The sequence below is a fragment of the Anabas testudineus genome, chromosome 11 (assembly GCF_900324465.2).
Source record: "Anabas testudineus chromosome 11, fAnaTes1.2, whole genome shotgun sequence".
NCBI classification, from domain to species: Eukaryota; Metazoa; Chordata; class Actinopteri; order Anabantiformes; family Anabantidae; genus Anabas; species Anabas testudineus.
This window is the reverse complement of record NC_046620.1, coordinates 2507988-2524670: the sequence shown is the minus strand read 5'-3', so window position 1 is coordinate 2524670 and position 16683 is coordinate 2507988. Positions and strand designations below refer to the sequence as shown.

At 38.4% G+C, this 16683-nt stretch overlaps 1 protein-coding gene and 2 gene segments (V, D, J or C); 1 reads left to right on the top strand and 2 right to left on the bottom strand.

The window, feature by feature from the left end:
- Window positions 1–919: 919 nt before the first annotated feature.
- LOC113154024 (sialoadhesin-like) lies at window positions 920–7078 on the bottom strand. Of its 2 annotated transcripts, XM_026348012.1 has the most exons (12): window positions 6998–7078; window positions 6674–6722; window positions 5861–6069; window positions 5367–5517; window positions 4872–5029; window positions 4056–4209; window positions 3532–3668; window positions 3267–3405; window positions 2580–2679; window positions 2427–2445; window positions 1896–1979; window positions 920–1214 (listed from the first exon to the last, which is right to left on the bottom strand). In XM_026348012.1, exons 2-12 carry the CDS (start codon window positions 6720–6722, stop codon window positions 1128–1130), a joined length of 1287 nt encoding a protein of 428 aa, XP_026203797.1. In that variant the 5' UTR covers window positions 6998–7078; the 3' UTR covers window positions 920–1127. The 2 variants fall into 2 exon arrangements, with proteins under 2 accessions (XP_026203797.1, XP_026203798.1); XM_026348013.2 differs by lacking the exons at window positions 6674–6722; window positions 6998–7078 and adding an exon at window positions 6293–6631.
- Window positions 7079–7605: 527 nt separating this feature from the next.
- Window positions 7606–8133, bottom strand: LOC113154050. The segment is given in 2 exon segments: window positions 7606–7971; window positions 8082–8133. Coding segments are annotated over 2 exon segments (384 nt in total).
- Window positions 8134–8519: 386 nt separating this feature from the next.
- On the top strand, window positions 8520–9586 carry LOC113153606 (the record flags this gene model as incomplete). The annotated part of the segment is given in 2 exon segments: window positions 8520–8580; window positions 9187–9586. Coding segments are annotated over 2 exon segments (387 nt in total), but the record flags the coding sequence as incomplete, so codon positions are not given.
- Between the last annotated feature and the right edge of the window lie 7097 nt (window positions 9587–16683).

The following is a 16683-nucleotide window of genomic DNA, read 5'->3' as shown; positions in this document are numbered from 1 at the left end:
CACCAGTGCTTTCTTTATTATAGAAGGGGAAGAGGACGACACTCACCTGAACACACTCACAGAGTAAACTGTGTGTTCACCTGTCAAATGATTGTGAGCAGTGCATCAGAAGCAGAGATCTGTGTAAGTGCTCCTTCCAGGCTCACCTCACCTTTCCACAGCCCCATTTCAGTCCCTGGTCAGTGGGTTGTCTAATTTGAGCGTGCTGGCTGCTTGTGGCCCTCTCCACTGTTAATCAACTTGGTTTCCAGGTTTCACTCTAAGCATAACAAGATTCACACTCTTGTTAAATTTACCTTGTTACTGTTACTGGTGTCGCGCTGGTGGTTGCTTACCTCGTCATATTGGTATTTCTAGTTTAAATCCTGGTCAGTGCTAAATATCTATTTCAATATTTTTTGCTGCACAGAAATTATTTAGTACTTTATGTAGCTCAAGTGTCTCACGTCGAATGCAATGTAATGCATGGCTCCAAATTTGCTCCACCTCATACCTGCAAGGATCATACCTGACCTGTTACCCACATTTACCTGAGGATGAAATCAGCTCCTGACACAAGCTTTTGAATGTTTCATCTTTATTCTATTTTGTTTGTTTTCCTTCTGTGTTTTCTGTTCACTGTTCTGAACTCATAAACCTATAAAGCCCTTCGTGTTTCAGGTCTATCAGTTTTCATAATGAATCCTTCGATACAGACAACATAAAGGCTTAACCACCAGATGTCACCATTTCTCCATTAAAGCACTGTCTAAAGGTTCAGATGTCTACAGACCTCCAGAAAGGGTTCCTGTTAGATGTTTATATAAAGAAAGTTGAGTGAATGTTGAAATTCATAGATGTACAAAAGATTTTTGTTCACTTATGCTTCAGTCAAATTCTCTGACAAGGACTCAATATAAAGGCATGACAAGCAGCTGAACATTATTCACATGTCACTTATATTTCAATATTTTTCAAATATACATTATGGATAATTTACATGAAACAGAAGAATACAATACTATAGAAGAATTACAAGCTGGTAAAAGTGTTTGAAACAAGTGGTTAAAGAACATGGAGTAGATGCATTTAACTTATCCATTTCAACTATTTTAATATTATAATAATAAAATCTTGAACACATGCCTTCAGACCTGATTAGTCTGCAGCTGATCTTTGGAATGGACTTGTATGTTCTCATAGTCTGATGCTTCAGGGGTGGGCTTTGTTTTAGGCTTTAGATAATAAAAACAACAACAAAGAAATGAAACATAGAGTTACATTTAGGAATACAGATAAAGGAACACACACTCTTGAAAATATACACCAACTCATTTCCTCTTGTTTCTTTTCAGTTAATCTTTAGTACATTGACATTTTAAAGTAACTTATTATTGAACAGAAACACTAGGCAACACACAACGCTCACATAAATGCAGGTCAATGTAAAAAAACATAACAAAACAGAAACAAGACCTTGAATTTAATCTGTGATACCAAGTTAATTAATTTAGTTTCCCTGTGCAAACTATTTAAGGTCAAACTCTGTAAAACAAGTTTGCAAAGAAATGAGAAACATTTATAGAATAGCTCTGTAAATGATCAAATATACCAATATGATAAAATTTACTAACACACACAGTTTAGTTAATGGTTTTACATTTGTAATAAAACCATATCATCTGCATAAAAAAACTGTTCCATCTGCTTCAACGTCTAAATTATAAGTGAGAATAGAAGGAGGCCAATGACTGAGCCTTGGGGTACTCCATTAGCAAAGGCCTGTTGAACTATGCTCATTTACTGTCACTGAGTTATCTGACAGATGATTAGATCACCAGCCTCCTGATTGGTTAGAAAATCAAAGCAATGTATCAGATGATTATAAAAACTATTTATCTTGTGTTTGCAGATACCTGGAGTTGGTCATAGTCAGAGGGAGCACTGCACCTGCAGGTCTTCAAGTTAATGTAGGTGTTTTCCCCCTTCTGTTCTATTGTCTGTAAAATGTAAAGAAACAATAATAATCAAAAAAAAGGCAGATTGACCACAAAAGTGTAATATTACCGACATTCTTCTTCACAAAAATGCATTCAAACAAACTGGAAAACTGCGTTGAGACATTTTGTTTGGTTAAGAAGCACTTTAGTTAAAGTTAGAGAAAGATTTGGTGTGTGAAGTGACTTTTGTCTATTAAACCACGTCACAATCTTCCTCTAACCTCAGCCAAGTGCTGTGAGTACCGAAACACAACCATGAAACAGTTTAACAACACTGTACTGATACCAAGGGGACGTTTTACAGCAAAATCGTTTTTGTTAATCTGTTAATGATCAACAATTCCTCGTTACATTAGGGTTAGAAAACAATCTAGACGCAAATATGTTCAGTAGAAAAGTTAATTTATTTGTATAAAAATATAATTTTCCTATACAAAAAGTGCTTACCTTCAGCCTCCTGGAAAGACTTAGCAAAACAAAAAACAAAAAACAGAGAGTTAGTCAAAACTATAAGGAAGTACAGAGACGTATATTGTTAAATGACTAATAGTTACAAATTGATCTTTCTTGTACTTTCCAGGAATAAAAAGGAAGTTTTACCTTTTATACTTGTAAACAGTCACAGTAACGGTGATGATGTAGAGGACCAGGACCACTCCTGATATAATGTAGGTGTGTGTCAACGAATACTCAACTTTGTCTGTAAAACAGTATTAAGAAGAACAGTCAGTAAATTTAAAATGAAAATTACTTTTGTTTTACCACCATGTGATGTCAGATGAAACATGATCTTCAGTCTCTGATGTTCTCATTTAGTTATTTTGCAAGCAAGTACTTTTTTGATGTAGTCATTTTCTTGTTTGCTTCCTTTAACAGTGAATTTCCTTCACTTCTCAGAATCGCTGTCTTTTCCCAGACAGTGTGAATAATCCAATTGTTAAGTGATGATCTATCAGTATTATCACCTCTGTGATAATATCAGGGAGTGGTGGACACAGCTCACAGCTTTTATTGAGCTTCTCTGGAAATGCTGTTTGTACTTCAACACACTTCAACACACTTCATTAAATTTTACCTTTCTAAGTTTTGTTTCAAATCACAGTACTTAACTTGACTTAAAGACATGATTCCAGGTTTTCTTTCCACTGGATTTACTTTGTTTCATTTGAATAAAAATGCTGCAACTGTTTCTGAATCAGTTACAACAGGTCCATAGAAATAGATGTACAGAGAGTGCGGACATGACAGAACTTTACAGTGCTGGTCCATCAATAAATTAAAGTGTACCTGTGGCAGTGCTGACTTTCAGAGACACAGGTCTGGACCTCTGGGAGCCCCTCGAGTTTTGAGCCTCACACAGATATACCCCACTATCCTGCTGGCTGACCTGTAGAACCAGCGTTTCTCCTCCTCCCACCTCAATCAGCTGTGACGAGGTGAGATAAAAAGTATGATAAATACTTTGGTTAAGGCTAAAGTGAGGCTGGTTTGTGTTTGTTAGACACCTCAATCCATAAACTAGTTAAATTAAACACAGCTGACTCTCTCTTACATTTCTGCTGTTGTCGTTGAACCAGGTGTAGCGGCTCACAGGTGGATTGGCATCAGTCGAACATGCGAATGTCACAGTTCTTCCTTCAGAAACAGGACCAGATGTGTAGAGTGTTGCCACAGTGAATCTCGGAGCATCTGTAGGTTAAACGGTGATATCTGCTGTTAAACCTGTAATATATCAAGTAGACAACCCAGATCCTCCTTAACTTATTCATAATTAATAATGTGATTTATTAAGAAAAGAAGCCTATTACTAAAATACTTTCTATGAACTTATATGTTTGTATCCATTCAGAAAGATTGAACGAAGAATGGGTGAGTTTAGAAACATTTAGGGCCTGATCCTAAATCCTAGATCCTGAATAGTAGATCATATTCGTGTAACATGTGCGTGCACACACACATACACATCCTCTCTTGCATCAAGTGCATTAAACTTACAACATGTTTTTACAGGAGGTTCAAGAGAAACATCGAAACGTCCTCAACCTTTCACATTAATGAAGACAAACTGTCTCTCACACAGGACGTTGAGTGTCTGGGTGGCTTCAGATGGGTTGGTGCTGCCCCCTGTTGACAGTGGGTAGGAAACAGAACAGGTGATGTTCTGCTTGTGATGGTCGGCTGAGGCGGTGAAGGTCAGCGTGGACGTCATGATCGTCTGCCCATCTGAGTTCTGCTGGTGCAAAACAAAGAAGACTGAATTATTACTGAATTATTCATGTGCTGGATTACAGTAAAACAAAAGGGTCCAAATAAACCTTAATCTATTAAAAGAGTTGATCATTTTCATATACTGTTAAATACATGATCCTTTATTTAATTAGCCTAATTGTACCAATGTTCCACTGTAAAAATAATACCTAACATAAATAAATAAATTATTAAGTGTTTTTACACAGCAACCTTTCACAAATAAAGTCACTTTACGAGTAGTCCCACGATGGTGGAACCAGTTACTGTACGTATCTGTGCTCGCTCAGCAGCCTCAGTCCCCATAATCAAAAATGTGTTGAACAGAACTCCTCACGAAACAGAAACATCTCTTCTCTATCTAACTTAGCTTTGTATTTAATTTAAGTTGCTTTGGCTGAAAAGTGTCTTCCAAACCAGATCATGCCAATAAAAATAGTCCCCAACAAATGCTGTATTTTCTCCTGTTAGAACGTTCACTGAGAACTAAAATGTACTTCTGTTTTATCTCTTCTCAAAAAAAGAAATTCTGTATTTGTGACCTGTCTTATAATGTTTATAAGTCTTCAGTAGGAACCAGTCCACTTGTGGTTCAGAGCTCCAGAGAGCGTGCCTAAATGAACGAACGGGTGGGGGCTGAATCACCTGAAGTGTTTGTGTCTCCTCTTGCCTGGAGCTGTCCCGGGGCAGCCAGGTGAAGGTGGGGGGCAGGCTGGAGCAGGGTGCAGGAACTGAACACTGCAGCCTCACCTGGGCTCCGTCAGACAGCTGACCAACAAAGGTGAACTGAGGAGGAGCTGGGTCTGTTGTGGAGGACACAGGTACAGTTAAAAGACACTTCCACAGACATGAGACATTCACTGTTTCTCTGGCTTCTTTAGTATTTGATAGTTGAGTGAACTCTGTTCAGCTTGTTTTCCATCTTGGTTCCTTCAAACCAACGAGTTCACATCAAGAATTGTTGAGCAGCTGAAATCAACCATTAATATCCCCAGTTTTCAAAAGACACTAAAATTAAAAGGATTTTAATAAAAGTGGGTTTGTGTTTCAGTCGGGTGTCGCCATCTGCTGGAAGGGTAAAGTGGGAGGATGAAGAAACATTTGCACATTTGAATCTAAAGGGTTCACTCTGCAGATCACCTGTTTGAACCTCGATGCTGACTCCGGTAACAAAGGTGAACTGGACGGTCGGACAGTCCAGCCTGAAGTAGTATGTGTCACTGTAGTCCTTTTGGATGTTGTGGAACACCGTCGTGCAGTTCTTCTTCGTCAAGTCCCCGACCACTTGACCCTAAAAGAGACAAGTACAAAGCTTTATTTCAGATTCTCGTGTAGAGTAGTTGTTTCCATTTTTATTGTACAGTGGTGCTTAAAGGTTTATGAACCCCCCAGAGTTTAATAAACTCAAACATGATCAGGAACCAAAATATCAAAAATAAAATACAATAAATAAATAAATAATAATCACAATGTGTTTATAGGACAGTAAAGAGTTTTTAAACCTACTAAAACCTCTTATTAAAGAAAAAGGTAAACTGACTGTTTATGCCACTAGTACCAGTGACGAAACAAAATATTTAAAAATGCTAAAACTTGAATGTCTATGAATAAAATCAAAGAGTTAAACAACCTACTTCTATCACGTTTGTCGAAGGACTGCGAGAATTTAAGATGTTGGCTCCATGAATGCTTCCTTTCTTCCAAATGCCTCTGTTGGAGCAGTTTAGGAGTTTAGTTTCCTGATCGTCTGGGACGCTGTAGCTGCACGGGACGACCACGCAGGAGTGACTGATGCCAATGAGGCTTCTGGGCAGCATCACATCCCAGGTTTTACAAAAGACGCCTGGGGGATAAAGGTACAAGTCTACAGAAGGACTTAACTGAAGAATGTACATTTACTCAAGCTGATCATAAAAAAGTACTTAGACCTTATTCTATAGATAAAAGTATGACTACTGTTGTGTAGAAATACTCAGTTACATGTGAAACTCCTACAGTAAAAAGTGTCTTTCATGCCAAAAGTGAAGTAAAAGTATTTATACTTACGTATAAGTATTTATACTTACGTATAAGTAACATTTTAAATGCAGGATTTGTGGCTCAGCAAAATAATTCACAGAGTGAAGTCACTACTTTCAGTGGTAAGTACCACTTACATAATGAGAGTGTTTAGGTTTAAACTTACAGATCTACCACTGAAACGAAAACTGGTTGCTTAATTAGATAAATATTTTAAAACATTTGTGTTATAACTAGCTTTAAATGATAAATTGATGAAATCTATTTTTCCTGAGTGGTAGATGAGCTATCGCTGATAAAAAACTGCTGTTTTGGTGGAGGATGTAAATACTTCCTCCACCACTATTTAAGTGACAGGAAATAAAAAGAAACCTGCACTTCCACATGTAGAAAACATCTGTGATGTATAAAATCAGGAAAGTACTGACCTTGCATCAGAGCGATGAGCAAAGCAGCAACTGTCAGAACAACACCCATCTAACAAAAAAAGAACAGACAGAGGAGAGAGGAATCAAATATTATTACTGAGCTGATGCTCAGATGATGATGATGTTCAACAAGTGTATGTAAAGTACAACAAGTGAATAATTAAAACCATACTGAGATAAGAAAAGGTTTCTAATTTTCAAAGAGAACATTTCCAAACACAAACATCTCGACTTAACATGACAAATATAAAAATTAAATATAAGGAAAGAAGGAAAACGATGGCGCTCACACATTCACACTCATACAGTCAAAAGTTTCTTTACCTGTTAATGATTCTGAGCAGTTCATCCAAAGCAGACGTGTGTGTAGGAAAAGAGGAATGAATGTTTAAACAGGAAGTGTTGGAGTAAAAGAAATGTTCTGAACGTTAGTTTGTGTAAAACCAGAAGAAATTGTGAAATTTGTAAAAACAAAAAAAAACAAAACTGAAACTTGACTGTGTCAAGTGTAAATAAATGGAAACATCTGCAATGGATGTTGGTTGGTTTAATTTAATCATTTTGACTGATCTTAAGTTCATCACAGATATCCTAAACGTAATCTTATCACGCTTTAATGTCAACATGAACTCAGACATCAGAATAATGGAAAACGAGCAGAGTTGGTGTCAACAGTCAACAGACTGTCTCTGAAGAACAGACCTGAAAAAGACGTCAGCGGTAAAAGTTAAGTTTGCACAGGGATCAGGATTTTTGTTTTTATTATTGCTAATGACCTCTAGTTACTGTGTGTGTGTGTGTGTGTGTGTGTGTGTGTGTGTGTGTGTGTGTGTGTGTGTGTGTGTGTGTGTGTGTGTGTGTGTGTGTGTGTGTGTCCTCAGTGAACTGTATCAGTAGCTTCCAGCTGCAGCAGTCAGTTCAGTTTCTGTTCAGTCTGACTGAGGGAGGTTTATGTACGACCACTTTTCACTGGGTGTACGACCCTTGAGGATTGTTGGAGTGGACACAGTGACAGTAATAAACTGCTGCATCTTCAGTCTGGACTCCACTGATGGTCAGAGTGAAGTCAGAGTTTGATCCACTGCCTGAAAAACGATCTGGAATCCCTGTTGGATGACGATTGGCATCAAAAATGAGCAGTTTAGGAGCTCCTCCATCTTTCTTTTGATACCAGGCCATATAGTCATTGTTCCCCCAAGAATAAACCCTCTGACTGGTTTTACATCTGATGTTGACGGTTCCTCCCAGATCAGTTGTCACTGCTCCAGGCTGAGTCACTGTGACCTGACCTCTGGACTCTGAGGATACAGAGACAACAACATAAAGCAGCAGCATCATGGTTTTGTGGGCTTCATTTCAGAGGGACACATGTTGATAGAGGAGAGGAGTTGGATTCTCTGGACTTTACCTGTGAAGCAGCAGCAGAGGAGAGTCCAGATGAGGACGGAGATCAGAGTCATGTTTTGGATGAGGAGGATTTCTGTGTCTTCTGTTGTCATGAAGGACAGCTGTCAGTCATCCAGGGTTCAAGTCTCAGGACTATAAACTCTCCCAGAGCACTGGAGCATGGTGCTGCTGATGCAAAGTGGCTCTATGGAAATGCTCTGACCGACTCTAATGATTGGGTCACAAATCTTTTAGCTCAGGAATAAAGATGTTCAAACCTTTATGTGGATTTAGCTTCACTGAAGATCTGCTGCCATTTTATTGTGAACACAAAGATGATGATATAACTTTCTTAAATAAAAAGACACTAATGAAACTTTTTTCTTTTTAGTTGAGTTAGTTTGTTTCAGAGTCAGAGAGCCGCCGTGTCTCTCTACAGTCAGAGGTTTTTGTACGATGACTCAACCAGTTTATATCACTGTGGTACACGTTCGGTGGAGGAACCAGACTGGATGTTAACTGTAAGTACATTTTATTCCTCATGAGCTAAATTACACTTTTCTTTAAATCTAGACTTCGCTGTGTCCAACTCAGTAAGGACAGTTTGTAAATTTAGTTTTTCAGAAGTTTAAAATATTTTCATTAACACTGGATTCATAATTAACAAAGAACTGTGTTTCAGTTCAGTGTTAAAACCTTGTGAGGTTTAGGTTTGAGCCACTAAATGCTATTAAAGTTTTAATATCTAGTGTCAAGTGTGTTTAGAAAGTTTTTTTTTGCTTTCAAAGAATTCTTTTTCCTACTAAGGGAACTTCCTCATCTTCAGTACCTGTCTGTTGTCATGGTTCAGCAGTGATGCCTGTCTGTTGCCATGGTTACTGAGCTCAGAAAGGGAAGTGAAACCCTGAAGACCAGTTTGATCAAATCTGACGAAGACCAGCAGAACCAGCACCATCCTCTGCTGCACCCAACAACAGGAAGTTTACTTCAGCTCATAGTAATCAATAAACCTCAGAGTTAGTGGTTCAACTGTTGGTTCCTTCTGGCTACATGTTGAGGTGTCCGTCATCTACTGCAGGTGTCCAAACAACAAAAGTAACTTTATTAATATGTCTCTGTCTCTGCAGTGGGTCGAGTCGAACCCACCCTGATGGTGCTGCCCCCCTCCAGTGAGGAGCTGGATCAGGGGAAGGTCACGATCATGTGTCTGGCCAACAAGGGCTTCCCCTCAGACTGGACTCTGTCCTGGAAGGTGGACGGCAGCAGCAGCAGCTTGGAGCAGACCAAGAGTCCCGGGGTGCTGGGAAAGGACGGACGCTACAGCTGGAGCAGCACCCTGAGGATCCCTGCAGACCAGTGGACCAAGGTGAACTCTGTGACCTCTGAGGCCTCCCAGGGCTCCCAGAGTCCAGTCACAGAGTCTCTGAGGAGAGACCAGTGTTCCCAGTCCTGAGCTGACTCACTGGGACTCTGAATTCTTCTGGTTTTATTCTGTTGCTTTTCTGTATTTTTTCTCACATTAAGTTTTTTGCTCATTTCACAATTTAAAAAACAATAAAGTTTTCACTGTGTTCACTATAAAAACATTTCGTCTTTTTTCCTCCTTATTAAAATATTTAATTTACACTTCAACATTAGTTAATTCAATAAACATAAAACCATCTTTGAGTGAGTCTCTATGAGCTTTTCACATATGGATTTGGGCTGTTTATCTCATTCTCTCTGAAAAACCCTTTAAATATGTAAAGAGGCGTCTGTAAACTGTAATAGTCAGGTCCAGGTCCAGGTCCAGGTCCAGGTCCAGGTCCAGGTCTGAGACTTGTGCCAGCAGGTTGTTGTTGGGCTGACAGGTGAAACTGTCTGTCTGGTCTCAGGTCGTTTTTTAAAAACATGTAAATGCTGCTTTCAATGTTTTATCTTTAGTACTGAAACTTGTCTGTTGTCATGGTTCAGCAGTGATGCCTGACTGTTGCTATGATTACTGAGCTCAGAGAGAGAAGTGAAACGTTTAGGATGAACAGAGTTTAATTCACATTGTAAAAACTTTATTTATCTTTATCTGTGAGTCATAGTCTTTAAAGACGACTGCAGACTCTGATATGTCATAGAATTATGTATAATTATGATATGTAGGTAATTAACGGTTGTGAAAGGAATTAAAGATTAAAAACAAACCATCAACATTAGTTGTTTTGTTATTAGTTAATTAACATCTTACTTCAGGACTTTAAATTAAAATTTTTAGAAATTGATGTCAAACCATCAGCACAAGGACAAGTTGACCAGATTTAGGGATTAAGTGCATTTATCATAATAAATAATTTAGAGGAATTATAAAGCAAATTTAAGGTTTATTTAGTGGTACAAGCAGGCAGAGGGACAAACGCCAGTTTATTAATATTTGTTTATGATTAGTGGAGCTAAAAATTAAAGTTTTTTATCATTTCATAATGCATATCTGCATTTCATACACTGAACAAGTACAGTATTGTACATAAACATAAGATAATATCCAGGTTATTTTATTTTTGAAGATTTCGAAGCTGTGCAGACTGGTCCTGACTCCTCACGCTGACTCTTTCCATAAAGACAATATGATCGTTTACCAGCAGATGTAGCTATGTACTTATTAAAACCCGCTGCTGGAGTCACCGTTACAGGTTTCAGTTGTTTGCTGTTTGAAGACTTGTGTGATCTGGAAATAGAGAATTGTTCTTCTTTCATTCATAAGTGATTTCAAAGTGGAAAGTTTCACAAAACATCAGTTACTGTTGTTGGTTGATAAAGTTCCTCCATTATAGAGCTCTTCATTGGTCATTGTTGTAACCATCATTCTCTGAATTGCACTTGTTCTGCCTCTTGAGATCTACAGTGTATGTTTTACTTATCACTGTGAGATCTGTGCTGACTTTCATGTTCATGTCATAATATCTCTGGAAAGGTGTCCACTTGGTGGAGTTGAACCCAGCAGATGAAGAACACTGTTCAACGTGAACTAATCAAACAACTTGTTGTCCACAAAGCTTGGTTGACATCATTTAAACTGATATTATGAAGTTATCTTTTTGTACTAACAACTAAGTAGTAAACTGTTCGTTTCAATTTTGCAGATTGCAAATGTTTTTTTTTTTTAAGCAAATAAACATTTCAGTGCTAAACTGCTGTGAGGGAATTTTCACATTAACATTTCAATAATAACCAGAATCTACTGAAATAAGTTGAAGATGTAGTAATGTAAACATTTATATATGTGTGTGTGTGTGTGTGTGTGTGTGTCCTCAGTGAACTGTATCAGTAGCTTCCAGCTGCAGCAGTCAGTTCAGTTTCTGTTCAGTCTGACTGAGGGAGGTTTTTGTACGACCACTTTTCACTGTGTCAACACATACTGACTGTTGATATTCATGATAACTCTGACAGTAATAAACTGCTGCATCTTCAGTCTGGACTCCACTGATGGTCAGAGTGAAGTCAGAGTTTGATCCACTACCTGAAAAACGACCTGGAATCCCTGATGCTCGATTGTTAGCAGCATAAATGAGGAGTTTAGGAGTTTCTCCATCTTTGTGTTGGTACCAGGCTAAAGAGTGGTAGCTGTTCCAAGTATAAACATTCTGACTGGTTTTACATTTGATGCTGACGATTCCTCCCAGATCAGTTCTCACTGCTCCAGGCTGAGTCACTGTGACCTGACCTCTGGACTCTGAGGATACAGAGACAACAACATAAAGCAGCAGCATCATGGTTTTGTGGGCTTCATTTCAGAGGGACACATGTTGATAGAGGAGAGGAGTTGGATTCTCTGGACTTTACCTGTGAAGCAGCAGCAGAGGAGAGTCCAGATGAGGACGGAGATCAGAGTCATGTTTTGGATGAGGAGGATTTCTGTGTCTTCTGTTGTCATGAAGGACAGCTGTCAGTCATCCAGGGTTCAAGTCTCAGGACTATAAACTCTCCCAGAGCACTGGAGCATGGTGCTGCTGATGCAAAGTGGCTCTATGGAAATGCTCTGACCCACTGCAACAGGGACTTGGATCAATACCATGATGATGATGATGTTTATCAATGATTAATCAGTTTATTATTGGATTTATTAAAAATGTGTCATGACTCATGTTTTGTAGATTTTTATAAGAAATTACTTCTTTATTTTCTCATTAACATCGTTTTCACCACATTACATTGATTTTTATAGAATAATGTTTAAATAAATAGTTGATTGTTTGTATTTATTTCCTCTGATATAATCAACATTTGTATCATCTGTGTTTTTAACACTGAGACAGTTTTAGTTGAGTTTGTTTGTTTCAGAGTCAGAGAGCCGTGTCTCTCTACAGTCAGAGGTTTTTGTACGACGACTCACTGACTTTGTTTCACTGTGGTACACGTTCGGTGGAGGAACCAGACTGGATGTTGGAAGTAAGTCAAATATATGAAAACTATTTTATTTAAGGAGCTTGTTTTTCTTTTAATTTCTCTTTTTTGAAACACATTTGAGAAAAACAGACTTTTCTATGTTAAGTTAGAAAATTGCTAAAATCCATAAAAAGAAAAATGTAAATGATAAAGTAATTATAATGAATTTGAAAAAATAAATCAGTGAATAAATGATTATTTCTAAATGTATTAGTAAAGTTGAAGGTTTGTAGGTTTAGTTCATTTTGTCAGAGTCAGAGAGCCGTGTCTCTCTACAGTCAGAGGTTTTTGTACGACGACTCAACCAGTTTGTTTCACTGTGGTGGACTTTTGGTGGAGGAACCAGACTGGATGTTGGAAGTAAGTTTCTGTACAAATACTAAAAACTATATTGTAAATTAATCTTTTAAATTCAGTCTTTGGATGTTTAGAGGAGACCAGTTTATCTTTACTGACCTGAAACACTTTCAGTATTTGTACTTTTGTTCTCTTCATGGAAACAAACTTTTTAAAAGTTTTACTAAACTTTTATTTTCCTGTAAAACTGAAATTTAACAGTTTGTCTACAAAACAATCGAACTATAATATTAAGTTGTTAATGTTTGTCAAACTAATGTTTAAATGTCCACCACAGTAAGAAGTGTAAGATGATTTTTTTAGATTAAACTGAACAGAGATACAGAAACTCCTGATCTTTTGATTGTGTCAGATGTCGTTAGAAATCCTTTGAACAGTTTGATGGATCATGACTGAAATCCAGATGAAGAACTTTTGATGGACGTCAGTTTATTCTCTCTCTTTGTTCACGTTTCTATTTATTCTTGAAGATTTTGGATCATGTTGATGATAAAGTTTTAGAACCTGTGTAGTTTTTCAGCTCCGACTGTGTGATGTTTGTCTCTGTGCTGATTTCCATGAGAGGTTTCTTACAGGAAGTGAAACAATGTGTGAGTCAGTGACTGGTGGAGCAGAAAAACCATCTGACAGAAACTCCTTAAAGGAGAAAATCAACTGTCACACAGTAAAGGTGTCCAAGTATCTGCTGTTTGATGGACAGCTGAGTGCTCTATGTCCTCTAAGCTGATTGGTGTCTCCTACTGTAGGTGATGCTCGTCCCACCCTGACGGTGCTGCCCTCCTCCAGTGAAGAGCTGGATCAGGGGAAGGTCACCCTCACGTGTCTGGCCAACAAGGGCTTCCCCTCAGACTGGACTCTGTCCTGGAAGGTGGACGGCAGCAGCATCAGCAGCAGCAGCAGCTTGGAGCAGACCAAGAGTCCCGGGGTGGTGGGGAAGGACGGACGCTACAGCTGGAGCAGCACCCTGAGGATCCCTGCAGACCAGTGGACCAAGGTGAACTCTGTGACCTGTGAGGCCTCCCAGGGCTCCCAGAGTCCAGTCACAGAGTCTCTGAGGAGAGACCAGTGTTCCCAGTCCTGAGCTGACTCCTGGTTTCACTCTGTTCTCTACAACAGCGTCTCTTCTGTTTCATTTTCTGACTGTCCATCACATGTTCTCTCTTTCTCTTGCTCGCTCCAGGTTTCTGGATTTATTGTTGATCATTTGAAATATTTGAATAAAGATTTCACCAAAGTCACAGTTTCTATGTTTATATTTTAAAACATCACATGTTTTTTAACAATAACAGATTAAAGCATTAATTAAACTTTACAACATTTCACATGTTTGGACCAAAATAACTTAGAAGGATTTGATCTGTTCTTAGAAATTAAAAACAACATCAGAATAAATCTACAAAGTTGGAATCGATCATCTCAGGAGAATAAATACAGCATGATATCATCAGCATAAAGTGACAACATGAGTTTGATGTAAGATTTGAACCCTACATGTCTTTAAATGAGAGAGAGCAGCAGTTCAGCAACAAACTAAATCAAAGCTGTGACAACATGTGTCATCAACAAAGACCAGTTCATCAGTGAAATCACGTCCATATAATGTTTCAAAGAAAATCTGCTGCATGTGTCCAATGTTCTCTTTGTTTTCAGTGTCTTTAATCAACATGAGTCAGCGCTGATCAGTGTCATCAGCTCCACATGCACTGGTCCCAACAGGTGAGTAGAAACACCTGAGCTGTAACAGCAACAACAAAACAAGAATAGGATTCAAAATGTAGTAAAATGTACAAATACTGTGGCTGCATTAAATGTACACGATGAACTCAACCTCCAACAACATGAAACCTCATCACACCACATGTGTTACTATATTATGGAACTGGATCATCAGGATCAGTTTTATTTGCTGCTACATCTCAGTATGTTTCAGTAGAACTTAACATTTTGTAAGGTTCTTTTTAATGATTATTTTTATGTTTTGATTTAACTTATTATTATTAAAAGTGGATTTTTAGACATCAAGACAGAACTGTCCCTATTTTAATAAATACCAGTTTTGTAACTATCAGACTATTTTGTTTGCTTGTGCTGCAGCTAGTGTTAGTTTCCCTCTCAGCAGAAGCAGAGCTTCAAATTCCAGTTGGGTGACTTTAATCTTGACTCAGTGTCTGATTATCCATGAATTAGACCTGTGTATCATTATAACTTTATAATGTGACACACTTTGACCTTCACTGTCTGTTGAACATTAGATGTTCCAACATACAAATAATCAACTGGTCCCATAGACATGGTTCAGCAGTTTAACACCAACATTGGAGTCAGCGGTTCAAACCCCGGCACCTCCGAGCACCACATATTGACGTGGGCTTGAACAAAACACTGAACACAAAGTTGCTCCACTTTGAACAGCAGCTCTACCTTCATCAGTGTGAGTAGGTGAAGAAGAAGAAACACTGTGAAGCTCTTTGGGTACAGATAAGGTGGAAAAGCTCTGTATTCAGTACATGTAGATACTTTACTATTTAGTATGAATCATATATAAGAGTAGTCTTATTTTTATTTTATTTACTGGATGAGCCACTGACGATACTGTATCATATTATGTGTTATACAGTGGTGAAATATAACAAATTTTATTTAAATTAATTTTAGAAGGAAAATTGTTTTGATTCATCAGTGAAATGCAGAATATAACTAATTAAATTCTACATTTTAACTGGACTTCACAGGTTTAAAGAGCAGTTTTGGGTTAAAGACCAAGTTTTAGGTTAAGGTGACGAAGTTAGTTGTGATGGTTTTGGAAACGGGACAGAGAATGAATTAAGTCTGTGAGTGTCCTCATATGTTTAGTGAGACATGACTGTGTGTGTGTGTGTGTGTGTGTGTGTGTGTGTGTGTGTGTGTGTGTGTGTGTGTGTGTGTGTGTGTGTGTGTGTCCTCAGTGAACTGTATCAGTAGCTTCCAGCTGCAGCAGTCAGTTCAGTTTCTGTTCAGTCTGACTGAGGGAGGTTTTTGTACGACCACTTTTCACTGTGTGAACACCCACTGACTGTTGATATCATGATAACTCTGACAGTAATAAACTGCTGCATCTTCAGTCTGGACTCCACTGATGGTCAGAGTGAAGTCAGAGTCTGATCCACTGCCTGAAAAACGACCTGGAATCCCTGATTCTAGAGTGTCAGCATAGTAAATAAGGAGTTTAGGAGTTTCTCCATCTTTCTGTTGGTACCAGGCTAAACGATAGCCACCTGCTACATCCTCACTAGTTTTACAGTTGATGTTGACGGTTCCTCCCAGATCAGTTCTCACTGCTCCAGGCTGAGTCACTGTGACCTGACCTCTGGACTCTGAGGATACAGAGACAACAACATAAAGCAGCAGCATCATGGTTTTGTGGGCTTCATTTCAGAGGGACACATGTTGATAGAGGAGAGGAGTTGGATTCTCTGGACTTTACCTGTGAAGCAGCAGCAGAGGAGAGTCCAGATGAGGACGGAGATCAGAGTCATGTTTTGGATGAGGAGGATTTCTGTGTCTTCTGTTGTCATGAAGGACAGCTGTCAGTCATCCAGGGTTCAAGTCTCAGGACTATAAACTCTCCCAGAGCACTGGAGCATGGTGCTGCTGATGCAAAGTGGCTCTATGGAAATGTTCTGACCCACTCCAACAGGGACTTGGATCAATACCATGATGATGATGATGATGATGTTTAATGGAGGATTCAGTTATTTAATTAAATACAAATCTTTAGAAACATTTTTACACAATTTTGTTAATTTTGAACAGGTTTTAGTTTTTTTTCTTCACACTATATCTTAGATCAATAATTAAAAGCACACAATAATAAA